The sequence below is a fragment of the Saimiri boliviensis genome, chromosome 21, assembly GCF_048565385.1.
Source record: "Saimiri boliviensis isolate mSaiBol1 chromosome 21, mSaiBol1.pri, whole genome shotgun sequence".
Classification (NCBI taxonomy): domain Eukaryota; kingdom Metazoa; phylum Chordata; class Mammalia; order Primates; family Cebidae; genus Saimiri; species Saimiri boliviensis.
Genome location: NC_133469.1, coordinates 5397766 through 5411771, shown reverse-complemented (window position 1 = coordinate 5411771; position 14006 = coordinate 5397766). Strand labels below are relative to the sequence as shown.

Sequence of the window (14006 nt, the reverse complement as noted above, 5' to 3'; positions counted from 1 at the left end):
GCTGGTTCCTTCACCCGGGGGTGAGGGCGGCCTTCCTGCGGAGGGGGTGAATTAGAGCCCCAGGGACCATGTCTCTCCAAGTCTGGGGCCCAGGCTCAGATTCCTAGGGCCAGCGCCGGGGTGCGCAGCTGTCTGCTCTGTGAGCAGTTCAAAGGGCCAGAGCCCCAGCCCCCTAAGAAAAGCCTCCTCCCCCGGAAAGCCTTCCATGCCTGCCCAGGCCTACCCGCAGTCCCCCTCCCAGGAAGACAGGAGGCCAGGATCGAAGAGGGCACCACCGCCCAAGGTCACGCCGCCCGCGACGCTCCCATCCGGGCCCATCCCCCCGCCCGCGCCGCCCGGACCCCGCCTGAACCCAGGACGCCGGGGAAGGCGCCACTGAGCCCAGCCGGCCGCAGGACCGCCGCGGAAAGGCGAGGAGAGGAGGAAGGCCGCCCTCGCCGGCCCGGCCCGCCCTTGCCCGGCCCCTCCTCGCCCCCGCTCCGCCCGGCCCCTCCGCGGTCCCCGCTGCGCGCGTACGGGGTGACGCAGCGCCGCCGCCCGCCGCCCGCCGCCCGCCGCCCGCCGCCCGCCGCCGGGGCCACTGCAGGGGCCGCTAACGGTCCCGCGCCCCTCGGCGTCCGCGCGCCCCCCGCCTGGCGGACGAGCCCGCCGCAGCAATGGGGGCCACGGGGGCGGCGGAGCCGCTGCGCTCGGTGCTGTGGGTGAAGCAGCAGCGCTGCGCCGTGAGCCTGGAGCCCGCGCGGGCGCTGCTGCGCTGGTGGCGGAGCCCGGGGCCCGGAGCCGGCGCCCCCGGCGCGGGTGAGTGTCGCCGCCGCCCGGGTTCGGCCGCAGCGGGCCGGGGAGCGCGGGCGGTTTGGGGGGCCCGGCCGGGGGGACCAGGTGCCGGGAGCGGGCGGCCGTGGTGGGGCCGGGGCCCGGGGAGCGGGAGCGGGGCCGGGGCCGGAGGACAAAGCGCCGCGCAGTGGAGGGGAGGCCGGCGCCTCGTCCCCGCGGGGAGGTGGGACCCGCGGCGCGGGCGAGGGGTCGTGGCCGCCGGTGCGGTCTGTCCGCAGGGCACTTCCGGAGAAGACGGACTGTGGCTGGATCCCGAGGGGGTGCCAGGCGCTCCCACCCGGCGCTCTGCAGTTTCATCCAAGAACAGATGCTTTACTTTAGCAGGGATCCCAAACCCGAGAGGCGCCCTTGCAGGGTGAGGGCTTCCTGTTGAGAAGTTAAAGAAGGGGCCCCTGACCTTCTGTGGGGCGCGCTCTCTGCTCGGGGTCGGGGGGTCGATTTCGGTGCCACGAGCTGGCCACTTGCCCCGCGGAGGCCCTCCGGATGAGGAGAAGAGTGACTTTAGTAAACATGGAGGACGTACAGCCCACCCTGCGCGGTGGGACGCGTGGGATGGGCGCCCCCCCCCAACAAGGCTCTCGGGCAGAGCTCTCTGGTGTCAGAGAGGTTGGCAGAGGCTTACAAAGGACATGCCCTTCCGCACTCCGGGGCAGCTGGAGGATTGCAGAAGCTCATGTTTGGACAGTGGGAAGGGGGAGGTGTTGACAGCAGAGGAATCCCAGGCTGGGTGGTGAGGGTGTGTTCCATTTCATTCATGCTCTCTGTGCCAAGTGTTTATTGTGTGCCTGCTGGGGACGGGGGCCAGCATGAGTGACACAGTCGCTGCTGCAGCAGAGCTTTTTCCCTTGAAGGGAGAGACGGGGCACAGAGAAAAGTGTCTGATGGAGCTGGGTACTGAGAACAGAGCTCGAAGGGTGGGGGGCACGATTGTGCGGGTGGGCAGGTCGTTGTCTGCTACCTGGTGGTCTCAGCAGTCCTCACTCACATGGTGGCTTTGGCCAGGGACCTGGAGAGACCGAAGGCTCTGCATTCCAGGCAGGAAGAGCCTCGAGGGTAAGGCCCTGAGACCACCAGGAGGCCAGTGTAGCAGGAGTGAAGGGAGGCGGGGAGGGAAAAGGAGGCCCAGGTGTCCTGCAGCCTTACAGGCTGAGATGGGGACTTGCTTTTTATTTTTTGAGATCAGTCTCACTCTGTTGCCAGGCTGGATGGAGTGCAGTGGCACAATCTCGGCTCACTGTAACCTCCACCTACTGGGTTTAAGCGATTTTCCTGCCTCAGCCTCTCGAGCAGCTGGGACTACAGGTGTGTGCCACCACACCCACCTAAATTTTGTATTTTTAGTAGAGACCGAGTTTCACCATGTTGGCCAGGCTGGTCTCAATCTCTTGACCTCGTGATCCGCCTGCCTTGGCCTCCCAAAGCGTTGGGATTACAGGCATGAGCCACTGCGTCAGGACAGGGACTTACTTTTTACAGTGGAATGAGAGCCCCTGGAGGGGCTTATCCTACTTAGCATTTTCCAGAGATCTCGTGGCCTCTGTGTGGAGGACCCGGAGGAGGGATGGGTGCTACGATGGGGAGGCTTTGCCCTGTCCAGATGGGAGGTGGCAGTGGGCAGTGTTGGGTGTGGACTGAGTACAGGAAGGAGGTCTGTTGGAGTTGCTGTTTGCTAGAAGAGAGAGCCCTGCAGAAGGACAGAGGGTTGGTTTTTTGTTTGTTTGTTTGTTTGGTTTTTTTGAGACGGAGTTTCACTCTTGTTACCCAGGCTGGAGTGCATTGGCGCGATCTCGGCTCACCGCAACCTCCGCCTACTGGGTTCAAGCAATTCTCCTGCCTTAGCCTCCTGAGTAGCTGGGATTACAGGCATGCATCACCATGCCCAGCTAATTTTTTTTGTATTTTTAGTAGAGACGGGGTTTCACCATGTTGCAGGATGGTCTCCATCTGTTGACCTCGTGATCCACCCGCCTCGGCCTCCCAAAATGCTGGGATTACAGGCGTGAGCCACCGCGCCCGGCGTTTGTTTTGTTTTGAGTTGGAGTCTTACTCTGTTGCCCAGGATCGAGTTCAGTGGTGCCATCTGGGCTCACTGCAACCTCTGCCTCCCGAGTTCAAGCAATTTTCCCTGTCTCAGCCTTGGAGTAGCTGGGATTACAAGGACCTGCCATCATGCCTGGCTAATTTTTGTAGTTTTAGTAGATGGGGTTTTACCACGTAGGCCAGGCTGGTTTCGAGCTCCTGACCTCAGATAATACCCACTCCTCAACCTCCCAAAATGCTAGGATTGCAGGCATGAGCCACCACGCCCAGCCTTTTTTTTTAATTATTGGGGTGGGTGTGGTGGAGGCCAGGATTATCTGGTGGATATTCGGGATTTGGAATGACACCTTTACATACCTGTGGGCAGTCAAGGTCAGGAGTTCTTGGGGTGCTTTCTGATGCTGAGCTGTGAGGATCTTCTGGTTGGGTGCTGGTGGGGACAGAGCTGAACGTTAGGTGGGGGCGAGGTCGAGGGGTGGTCTCAGACTCATGACCAACACTTGGTTTCCAGCCCTAGGGTCACCTCTCTGTGGCTGGGCGTGTGAGACTTGACTTTTCTAAGATCTTTCTCATGTCCCCTTTGGGAGAAATGTCACGCCTCAGATATCACTCACCAGGACCCACACACAAGGAGGCCAGATGCCCGGCCTGGGTCCGAGGGGTTCGTACCTTCCTGTAAACCCCGACACTTCAGGAGGATGACTGCCTCCCCAAGCACTTCCTGAGTGCGGGCCACCGGGCTTCAAACCGGATGGGTTCCTGCGGGGTGGCTGCTCCCCTCCAAGAGAGGAAGAGGCCGGTCTGCAGGAACTGTGAGTGACTGGCCCAACCGGTTGCTATGCTTGTAGCCACTGGCTCTAAGGCCTCCCTGAAGCTCCAGAGGCCAGGTAGACGCCAGACCCCACCCTTACAGGACGTCTGGCTGGGAGGTCATTCATTACCGCCTTCTGCATTGGCATCCTTGGCCAGCTCTGATTATGGCTTCTGGTGGCCCGGGCGAGGGCTTGGCGTGGCACAGCATCTGCTTTCATCCAGCATGCTGGCGTTTGCCTCTCGGCATGCTCATTGCTTCACTCTTGCTGAGCCACGGCACTTCTGTACGGGTTCATCCTGAGCTGCCTCACTGGCCTGCTACGAGCTTGGTCCCTCTTGGAGAGGGAGGGCGCTAGCTGGAGGTCCCTGGCTGGTGGACTTGCTGGTGGGCTTCCTCCGGGAAGCAGCCTGCCCTCTCCATCCAGGAGTGCTCTCCCAGGTGATGGGAAAACATCAGCTAGTTGGGAAATGCTGGGTTGTGAATGAGTCAGAAATGTGGCCACATTTTTTTCTCATAACTTTACAGTCCCCCAAAAGGAATCAGGCCCACGTTAGATTCTTTTATACCTGAGGTCAGTAGGGCCGTAGTAGGGCAAAAGAATGTGAGCCAGATCACAGGACATTTAATTCGGTCAGCAAGGTGGCATGGCCCAGCCCGCCCACTCCCCCGGGTGTATCTGGATGAACTGGGATTGATTAGGTTGAGGAATGGTGAGAGGTGGAGAGCTGTTCGGAAACAGGCCCTGGGAGGACCTGTGAGAAGAGGCAGAGAGCAGCCCTGGAGCTCCAGGTGACCGACGGTCTAAGGACAAAGCCAGGGCCACTGTGTGTGCCCCGCTGGGGTGGCCGCTTAGTTATTCCAGTCCTTTGTTTTCTCCGTCGCATCACCCCTATTTCAGGTGTGGACAGTGGGAGTGCGATGGACTGTGCCCGGAGGCAGTGATGTCCAGAGGGAGCTGGCTCTGAACTCAGGCACAGGCTCCTTCCTTAGTGGGTCATCGTGCTGGGACAGTGACTGACTGTTCAAGAGCAAAGAGAAGGGCTAGAAGTTTGGACGGCTGCAGTTTCCTGGGTGAGGCCTGCACCTGAGGACGCCGAGACGGCAAGGGCACCGGGCTGCCAGCCTGGTGGGAAGTAGGGCAGACCGAAAACGGGAACCCAAAGTGGGTCGTGCTCGTTGAACTGGAAGCACTGCGTTGATATCTGGGTTATTTCCCCGGCTGTCGTAAAACACACTTAGCTAAACCTTGCATTTATTCTTTTAGAGTTGAGCCTGGGAAAAAGAGAGAGAGAGAGAGAGAGAGAAAGAGAGAGAGAGAGAGAGAGAGTGTGTGTGTGTGTGTGTGTGTTGGGGGCTGAGGGGGCTGCTGTCCAGGCTCTACCTTTGTGGGAAGACCTCCCCTTCCTTCAGCTAACCCCACTTGGGACGCCTCAGGCTGGTGGTAGACTCACTGGGCAGGTCGGAGCTGTGTTTATAAAGCATGTCCTCAGCACACCCTGCAAAGTGCCTGGCAAAACATAGGCATGCCACAAATAATTTTTAAAAAATTGTTTTTCCTGCTTACAAAAGTAAGTCATGTTGATTTAATAATATCTAGAAAACACACAAAAGCATACACAAAAAGTCATTCTTAAACTTAAAAGTGATTCCGATTTGGTATTTGTGTATGTGTGAATATGCACGAAAGAAAAGCTGAGAAAATAGACTGCAGAATGTCTTCCATGTCACTTATCCCCCCCACAAAACTCGATTTTTAAAAATTGACTTTATCAGGGTCTAATTTGCATGCAATAAAACCCAGCCATTTTAAGGTACATAGTTGCATACATTTTGATAATCATGTGTACCTGTGTGAATATCGCCCAGACAGCAGCATCCCAGAGCCTTCCTCGGGGCCCTGGGCTGTTTTCACCAGGGATGGGCATGTTGCTAATAGCATTTCCTATCAGTGGACTCATGCCATGTGCAATTCTTTATCTCGATTTGCTGTTTTTAAGATCTGTCATGTCAGGGGCCGGGCGTGGTGGCTCAAGCCTGTAATCCCAGCACTCTGGGAGGCCGAGGCGGGTGGATCACAAGGTCAAGAGATCGAGACCATCCTGGTCAACATGGTGAAACCCCGTCTCTACTAAAAATACAAAAAAATTAGCTGGGCATGGTGGCGCGTGCCTGTCATCCCAGCTACTCAGGAGGCTGAGGCAGGAGAATTGCCTGAACCCAGGAGGCGGAGGTTGCGGTGAGCTGAGATCGCGCCATTGCACTCCAGCCTGGGTAACAAGAGCGATACTCCGTTTCAAAAAAAAAAAAAAAAAAGATCCCTCATGTCAGCGGTTCCTTCTTTCGAGCTATAAGTCATATTGTATTGTGTGGGTACACTAGCGTATCTGTTCACCTGCTGATGGGCTTTCGGACAGTTTCCAGTCCGTGCACTTTGACTCTGAGGATAAGGACACCCTGATCCTTTGGGGGCTTTGCTTTCACTCCTCTTAGATGCTTATTTAAGAGTAGAAAGCTGATTGATAGGAAAATGTGTGTGTGTATATATATGTATTTTTTTTTTTGAGATGGAGTCTCAAAATACAAAAAAAAAAAAAAAATTAGCCAGGCATGGTGGTGGGCACCTGTAGTCCCAGCTACTCGGGAGGCTGAAGCAGGAGAATTGCTTGAACCTGGGAGGGGGAGGTTGCAGTGAGCCAAGATCGCGCCACTGCACTCCAGCCTGGGCGACAGAGCGAGACTCCGTCTCGTAATTAATAAATTAATTAATAAAATAAAAAAATGTTGGGGGTGATATTTGAAACAAATAGGATAGAGAAGGGTTAACATTTTAAAAACATGTTACATATAAAAATTGATAGGAAAAAGACAGACAATCCATTAGACAAATGGCAATGGATATACATAGGCCATTCACAGAAGAAAACATTCAGAAGTGGCTGCTGAGCGTGTGAGTAGATGCTAACACCCAGGCCACGGTGAGACGCCGCCCTCGCCCAGCAGTGGATGGGGAAGGCCCAGCAGTGGACGGCGAGATGCTACTCTTGCCCATCTCTGTTCTGGGGAAGTTTCAGGACACTTCTGGGCTGGCAGGCCTAGTGGATGGGAGTGAGAACTGCTCCTGTTTTTGAAAAGTAATCTGGCGATGTTTTCAAGCTTAAAAAAAAAATTATACCCTTTGACCCAGCTTTATTTTTTATCCTCTATCCCGGAGAAATTAAAACACCAGTATTTAAGAAACTTACATACTAGAGAAGATCCACTTTTTGTGTGTTTAGGAAACTCCTGTTGTGTTTTACTTCCCATTCCCCCACCCAATTTATTTTTATTCTGTAACAGTCTAGATTTTTGCATAGCAGCATTTTCTGTGAGAAATGCAGCTGAGTTCCGCCTTTTGAGGGTTATCTCAGGAACCTGTAGCTGGTCCAGGATGCAGGTGGCCTCTCCTTTGCAGCCTCATCTCGACTTGAGAGATCAGCCCAGGTGGACTTCTGGGCACATGTTCTCTGTCCTGGAGACAGCCAGCCTCTCACCCGCACCTGAGCTCCAGCTTCTTGGCCTCTCTCTGAGGCCAGTGGCCCACCCCTGTCAGCTGCTGGGTTGTCAATGCTTTGGCTGTCCCAGATCCCACACCTCTGCTGAGCTCTTGATTCTTCAGCTGTCCCAGATCCCACACCTCTGCTGGGTTCTCTATTCCTCAGCTGTCCTGGACCCCACACCTCTGCTGGGTTCTCGATTCTTCAGCTGTCCTGGACCCCACACCTCTGCTGGGTTCTCGATTCCTCAGCTGTCCCGGATCCCTCACCTCTGCTGGGTTCTGAGTTCAGCTATATCAGATCCCACACTTCTTCTCTCCTTTTGCCCCGACCTTGGTCCCCTTTTTGCCACAGGCTGGGTCAGATGACTTCTGCTCCCTAATCTCTTTAGGGAGCACCCAGTGGCTGAACCCTGGAATCCGGGAATTGAAAGTTTGGAGAGCACCCTGGAGGTCACTGATTCTCTCTCTGGTGCCATTGGCCCATCCTGACAGCCGGCCTGTGTGCCCTATTGATGTTTAGACACCCTGCCCTGCTAGAAAGTTCTTCCAGGCACTGCTCGCCCATGCGTGCCGGCAGCTGGGCTTGCATTCCCAGCCTCTCCCACATCTGGCCCCGCCCTCTCCTGCTCCCAGGGTATATGTGCTCTCCAGCCCAGCCCAGCCCAGCGGCGTTGACCCCCGTGTGCCCTGTGCCTTTCCAGGTGCCCTCTGCCCTCCCTGCCTGACATGTCCTCCATCCTCAGCCTCACCGAGGCCCAGCCCTCCTTCCCGCACTCGCCTAGCACTGGTCATTTTGCAGTATGTTCCGAGTCTGGGCAGTGTTGACACCTTCTGTTTAGTTGGTTTCTCTGGCACTGCTCCAGCAGGGAAGGGACCTGGTACTGCCAGGTGGGGAAGTGGGGAAGCTCAGGTTCCCCTCAGCCTCGTTGGCAGCTGAGGCAGGGGCTACTCGTTATTACCTTGTGGGTGGGGGTACAGCTCCCTCCAGGCCTCCACTGAGGCCACCTTGGTGAGGGCAGAGGTGCTTCTTTGCCACTCCCCACATGCACCCCCCTAACAGCACATGGGTGGAGTGTGGCACCCTGTAGCTCAGTGGCGGTGACAGCCCTCGCTCCCCGCCAGGTTTCCTCTTACTCCGTTCCAGCAAGGAGGAAGGGTACCTTGCCACTGCAGGGTGGGATGGGGGCCCGGGCTGCCCCTTTGTCTCCACTGATGCCTGGTGGGCATGAGGCTTTTTACCAGCTGGCTCGGATGGGGGTGCCAGCTTTCTGTGTGGCCTCCCTGTGCTGTCCTGGCAGAGGTTGTTGGGGTGCCTGCTCGCAGCCTCTTGAGGGTGGAAGTCTAAGCTGCTAGTTGGCCCCGCGGGCTTGGTGGGAGGGGCGGGCCTGTGTTTTCTGGGGTGTGTGGCTGCGGGGGTGGGTGGTGGTTGTCTCAGGGTTTTCTGTCTTTCGAGGCTGCCCCTTCCTGGCTAGACTGAGTTGGCTTTTGTTGGGGCTTTGTGATTGCACCTGCCGGCATTTTCAGGTTTCAGGCCGCTCCAGTTCCAGATCCAAGATAGACGATGCAAAGGAAACGTGCGGGGGAGTCACCGTGTGTCCCTCTCAGACCCCAGGCCCCGAGCAGCCTGCCTTTTCTCCGCCTGTCACATCTTCATGTGTTTGTTTCCTGTGTGACGTCCAGGGCTTCTTTTTTTTTATTTTTTTGAGACGGAGTTTCGCTCTTGTTACCCAGGCTGGAGTGCAATGGCGCGATCTCGGCTCACCGCAACCTCCGCCTCCCGGGTTCAGGCAATTCTCCTGCCTCAGCCTCCTGAGTAGCTCGGATTGCAGGCATGTGCCACCATGCCCAGCTACTTTTTTGTATTTTTAATAGAGATGGGGTTTCACCATGTTGACCAGGATGGTCTCAATCTCTTGACCTCGTGATCCACCCGCCTCGGCCTCCCAAAGTGCTGGGATTACAGGCTTGAGCCACGGCACCCGGCCCAGGGCTTCATTTATTAGGAGGAGCAGGAAAAGCATATCCAGCCCGTCTTCTCAGAAGCAGAAGGTTCTTGTGCATTAAAACAGTTTCTTTCTGTTCTTTAGAATAGATTCGTTTTGCTGATTAATTTTCAATGTCACTATACCTCTATCCAATCCTTTCTGCTGCTGAGCCTGTTTGGTGATTTTTTAAATTTCAGATACTGTGCTTTCCAGTTTTTAAATTTTCCTTTTGGTTCCAATAGTTGCCATTTCTTTCCTGAAGACTTTTTTTTTTTTTTCCCCTGAGGTAGAGTCTCGTTCTGTCGCCCAGGCTGGAGGGCAGTGGCGCGATCTCAGCCCCCTGCAACCTCCACCTCCCGGGTTCAAGCAGTTCTCATTCTCACCCTCCTGAGTAGCTGGGATTACAGGTACCTGCCACCATGCCTGGCTAATTTTTTGTTTTGTATTTTCAGTAGAGGTGGGGTTTTGCCATGTTGCCCAGGCTGGTCTCGAACTCCTGAGCTCAGGCAATCTGCCCTCCTCAGCCTCCCAAAGTGCTAGGATTACGGGCATGAGCCACCATCTGTGCCTCTTTCCACCATCTGGACAGAACAGAAAACGTCTGTCTGTCCACTCACTTTAAGGATGTTCAGCTGTGCCTGGATGAGCGCATTGTAACAGCTACTTGATGGTCTTTATCTGAAAATGTCAACATCTGGGTCATCTCAGGTTTCATGTCTGTTGATCGTTCCCTTGAGAACGCTGACATTTCCCAGTTCTTGGTGTACTGATTAATCTTGGGTTGTTTGCTGGACATCTGGAACATTATTTTGTGAGGCTGAGTCCTGTTAAAGTTTTTTGGAGGCTGGGTGTTGTGCATACCTGTAGTCCCAGCTACTCGGGAGGCTGGGGCAGGAGGAGCATTTGACGCCAGGAGTTCAAGGTTACAGTGTTCCATGATTGCACCACTGCACTCCATCCTGAATGACAGAGCAAGACCCCATCTCTTAAAAAAAAACAGAAAAGTCCATTACAGACAGATCCCAGTTAATGACTCCATTTAGCAGTACCAATATGTGCTCCTGTAGGGATCCCTGGGGTCATCAGCCACCAGGTCTGCATGGAGTTTTGCAGTCTTCTTTGGCCACAAATATGATTTGATTCTTCTATTCCTACTGGCAGTAGGACGTGGCTGCAGGCCAGTGCTCAATGGTTGAATAGAAAGTAATAATGAGCGCCGGGCGCGGTGGCTCAAGCCTGTAATCCCAGCACTTTGGGAGGCCGAGGCGGGTGGATCACGAGGTCGAGAGATCGAGACCATCCTGGTCAACATGGTGAAACCCCGTCTCTACTAAAAGTGCAAAAAATTAGCTGGGCATGGTGGCACGTGCCTGTAATCCCAGCTACTCAGGAGGCTGAGGCAGGAGAATTGCCTGACCCCAGGAGGCGGAGGTTGCGGTGAGCCGAGATCGCGCCATTGCACTCCAGCCTGGGTAACAAGAGGGAAACTCCATCTCAAAAAAAAAAAAAAAAAAAAAGAAAGTAATAATGAGTATACATTTGCATGCACCTAACAACATAACTTCAAAATATATAAAGCAAAAATTAACAAACATTTTAGAAGAAATTAATAAATTCACAAATAAGTATGAGGTTTTTACATGGCATTTTCAGTAACGGAAGAATCAGACCATATGATTAAGAAACTTGACCTATGGCCGGGCGCGGTGGCTCAAGCCTGTAATCCCAGCACTTTGGGAGGCCGAGGCGGTTGGATCACAAGGTCAGGAGTTGGAGTTCAAGATCAGCCTGGCCAACATGGTGAAACCCTGTCTCTACTAAAAATACAAAAATTAGCTGGGCGTGGTGGCATGTGCCTGTAGTTGCAGCTACTTGGGAGGCTGAGCCAGGAGAATCGCTTGAACCGGAACCCAGGAGACAGAGGTTGCAGTGAGCCAAGATCACGCCACTGCCCTCCAGCCTGGGTTACAGAGTGAAACTCTGTCTCAAAAAAATAAAAAAATAAAATCCAAACTTGGGCACATCACTGTGTGACAGCAGCGGCTGCCACGGAGACGGGAGCTGGGGACACAGACGTGCAGTCGTATCTGGAGAAGTTGCAGCTCAGGGCTGACCCATGGGCGCCACGTGGGTTCTGGATTCCCCCACCTTCCATCTGTGTATCAAACCCACGAAGAGCTGTGTCAGGATGGATGTGGTGGGCGGGGAGGGGAGGGGACAGTTTGACCACTCTCTGAGTTTGTTGCACGTGGTATTTCTGGGCTCTCCCTGGCAGTGGCAGGCAGGGCTGGTATTTGGTCTTCCTTGGCATAGGCAAGCACTCACTTTAATTTTTAATGAAGCTCAGAAGGTCAGGTGAACATCCAGCCCCGCCACCTCACGGCTCCTTAGCACAGATGCTCTGTTGGCATGCACAGGAGGCCTGAGGATGGCACTTCATTCCTCTCAGGCTTGTGTTTATTGAGCAGGGTTGCCAGGGAAATGTGTTTGCATCGCATGTAACTGTTGGGAGAATCAGGACTCCCAGCCACTCGGGTCTCTTGGGCATTCTTCTCCAGGGTAGGACTGTAAGCAGGCCAGGCATGCGGAGATCGATGTAGCCTGTGCCACTTCTCCTGGGCCTCAGCATCCCCCGCAGTGTGTGTGGGTGTAAGCCATAGGCTTCCATGCTGCAGTTCACACTGCCCCAGTGGGCACAGCAGGCACAGCGGGCAGCGGCCTGCTCTCTCACCCCATCCCCTCTGCCAGCGCTCATGGGGCAGCTTGTGTTAGTGAAGATCCCGGGGACAGCTGCATCCTTGGTTGTGACCTTGCTCTTGTTCTCATTGCATATCCAGAGGCAAAAGACGCCTGGGCCCTCCCAATGGCTGTGTGGGGCCCGGAGTGGCGTGTGCCGCCACCTGGACCCTGCCCTGCCATGAGCGTGCTCACACACCTGCACCAGGGTCACTGGCAGACGCTCGGTGCTCCTGTGACACACGGGAAACCCGTGGACCCTCCTGCTGGACAGGAGGCCACTGCCTGTGGCTCAGTTGAATCCAGGAACTTGTAGCGTCAAAGCTGATTGTCAGCAGGTACTGTTTTCGTCTGTGAGTCACGAGCATGAAATAAATTTAGTTTCAGTGGATCACAGCAAGCACTAAAAAACAGAGAACAGAACTGAAAAAGAAGATGCTGGAAGTCAGCGTGCTCTCGGCTGCCCCAGCAGGCATCGCCCAGACTGCGGCAAACGCTGCCGCGCTCTGAAGAGGGGGAGCCGGCAACCGCACGAGCCGCCAGAGAACGCGGGAGCCAGCCTCACTCGGTGTCCTGGTATTTGATTTTTCTGGAATGTGATGGCCATTTGCTTGTTGCCTTTCCCAGAGAACTCACCGCGTGTCAGCCTGAGTCACCGTGGGGCCTCTCGCACAGGAGAATTTATCTGTGTCAGCAAAAGAATATGAAAGTGCTGCAAATCCCCACCTTCTGCCCTTTGCAAGACGTTCCACAGCGTCTGTCCGCCTGGGTCTGGTGTGTTTTCTCCCGAGGATGCTGTGGCGTGTCCAGACACCACGTGCTGTGCGGGGATGCCGCCGGGAGGTGGCACATTGAGACTGACCCTCGGAGGGCGGCTCTTCTGCCTCCAGAGGACTGTCCTCGTCCTCTAGAACTGTGTGTCAGTCCCCGGTGGCCCCCCGCCCTCCGCATGACCTGCCGTCAGATGAGCGGGTGCCAGCTCTCCAACCGGTGGGCGCTGGCGAGCGTTTCCCGAGCCCCTGCAGGGAGCTGCTGTCTGTCTGCTCAGATTATTGGCCCCATTCTTTGTCTCCTAATTAGAAATCCGAGTTTTGAAGACCAGGGCGTAGTGCCGTGACACGCCGAGGTGAGGGAGTGGGAGAAGCGGGGAGTGCCGTAGGCTGGGGCATCTCGCTCTGTGGAGTCCTCAGCTTAACACAGGGACCGGGGTCTGCCCGAGGGAGGCAGAGCCTCCATCTCCACCCCAGCCTTTTTGACAAGAAAGGAAGCTACCATGTATCGGACATTTTTGTGCTTGAAACGTTTTCACTCCTTATCTTATTCCAGCTCCTAAAACCTCTGTGGGGTTCATTGTTCCACCTGCATGACAGCCACGCTCCAGGCTCAGTGGCGTACCCACAGTAACACAGCAGCCGGATGGAGGCTGAAGCCACGCCAAGTCCATGCCCGCATCGAGACCTGGGTCATGCGTTCCTGCCCTGGCCACACCACTCCAGGCCTCCTGAGTCAGGAGGAAGCCCTTGTCCTGAGCCGTACCCAGTACAGCGGACCCCTGAACACCGTGGGGGTCAGCGCCCCAGCCCCGTGCAGTTGGAAACCTTTCCCTCCCCCAGCATGTAACTCCTAATAGCCTAGCATTGACTGGACGCCTTGCTGGTAGCATAGCCAGTGAACACATTTCTTATGTGGCCTGAATTATATACTATATTATTACAATAAAGTAGAGAAAAGAAAACATGATTAAGAAAACCGCAGGAAGAGAAAATGTGTTTACTATTCATTAAGTGGAAATGGATCACTGCAACCTCCACCTCCCCTGTTCAACCAGCTCTCCTGCCTCAGCCTCCTGAGTAGCTTGCCTCCACACCTGGCTAATTTTTGTATTTTCGGTGGAGCCAGGGTTTCACCATGTTGGCCAGGCTGGCCTCGAAGTCCTGACCTAAAGTGATCCACCTGCTTCGGCCTCCCAAAGTGCTGGGGTAACAGGCGTGAGCCACCGCGCCCATCCTGTGTTCCTATTCTTGACGTTCCTCAATAAAGCTGCGCAGACAAGATTGAGTTT

The 14006-nt window shown here is 55.2% G+C and overlaps 1 protein-coding gene across 1 annotated transcript in view; it reads left to right on the top strand.

Annotated features, from left to right (window-relative positions):
* The first annotated feature begins 528 nt into the window (after window positions 1-528).
* The window catches only part of CERK (ceramide kinase), a 56285-nt gene continuing 42807 nt past the window's right edge, over window positions 529-14006 (top strand). The window contains exon 1 of the mRNA XM_039463162.2: window positions 529-798. Within this exon, the coding sequence (XP_039319096.1) occupies window positions 657-798 (142 nt within the window). The 5' untranslated portion in view covers window positions 529-656. The remainder of the gene's footprint in view (window positions 799-14006) is intronic.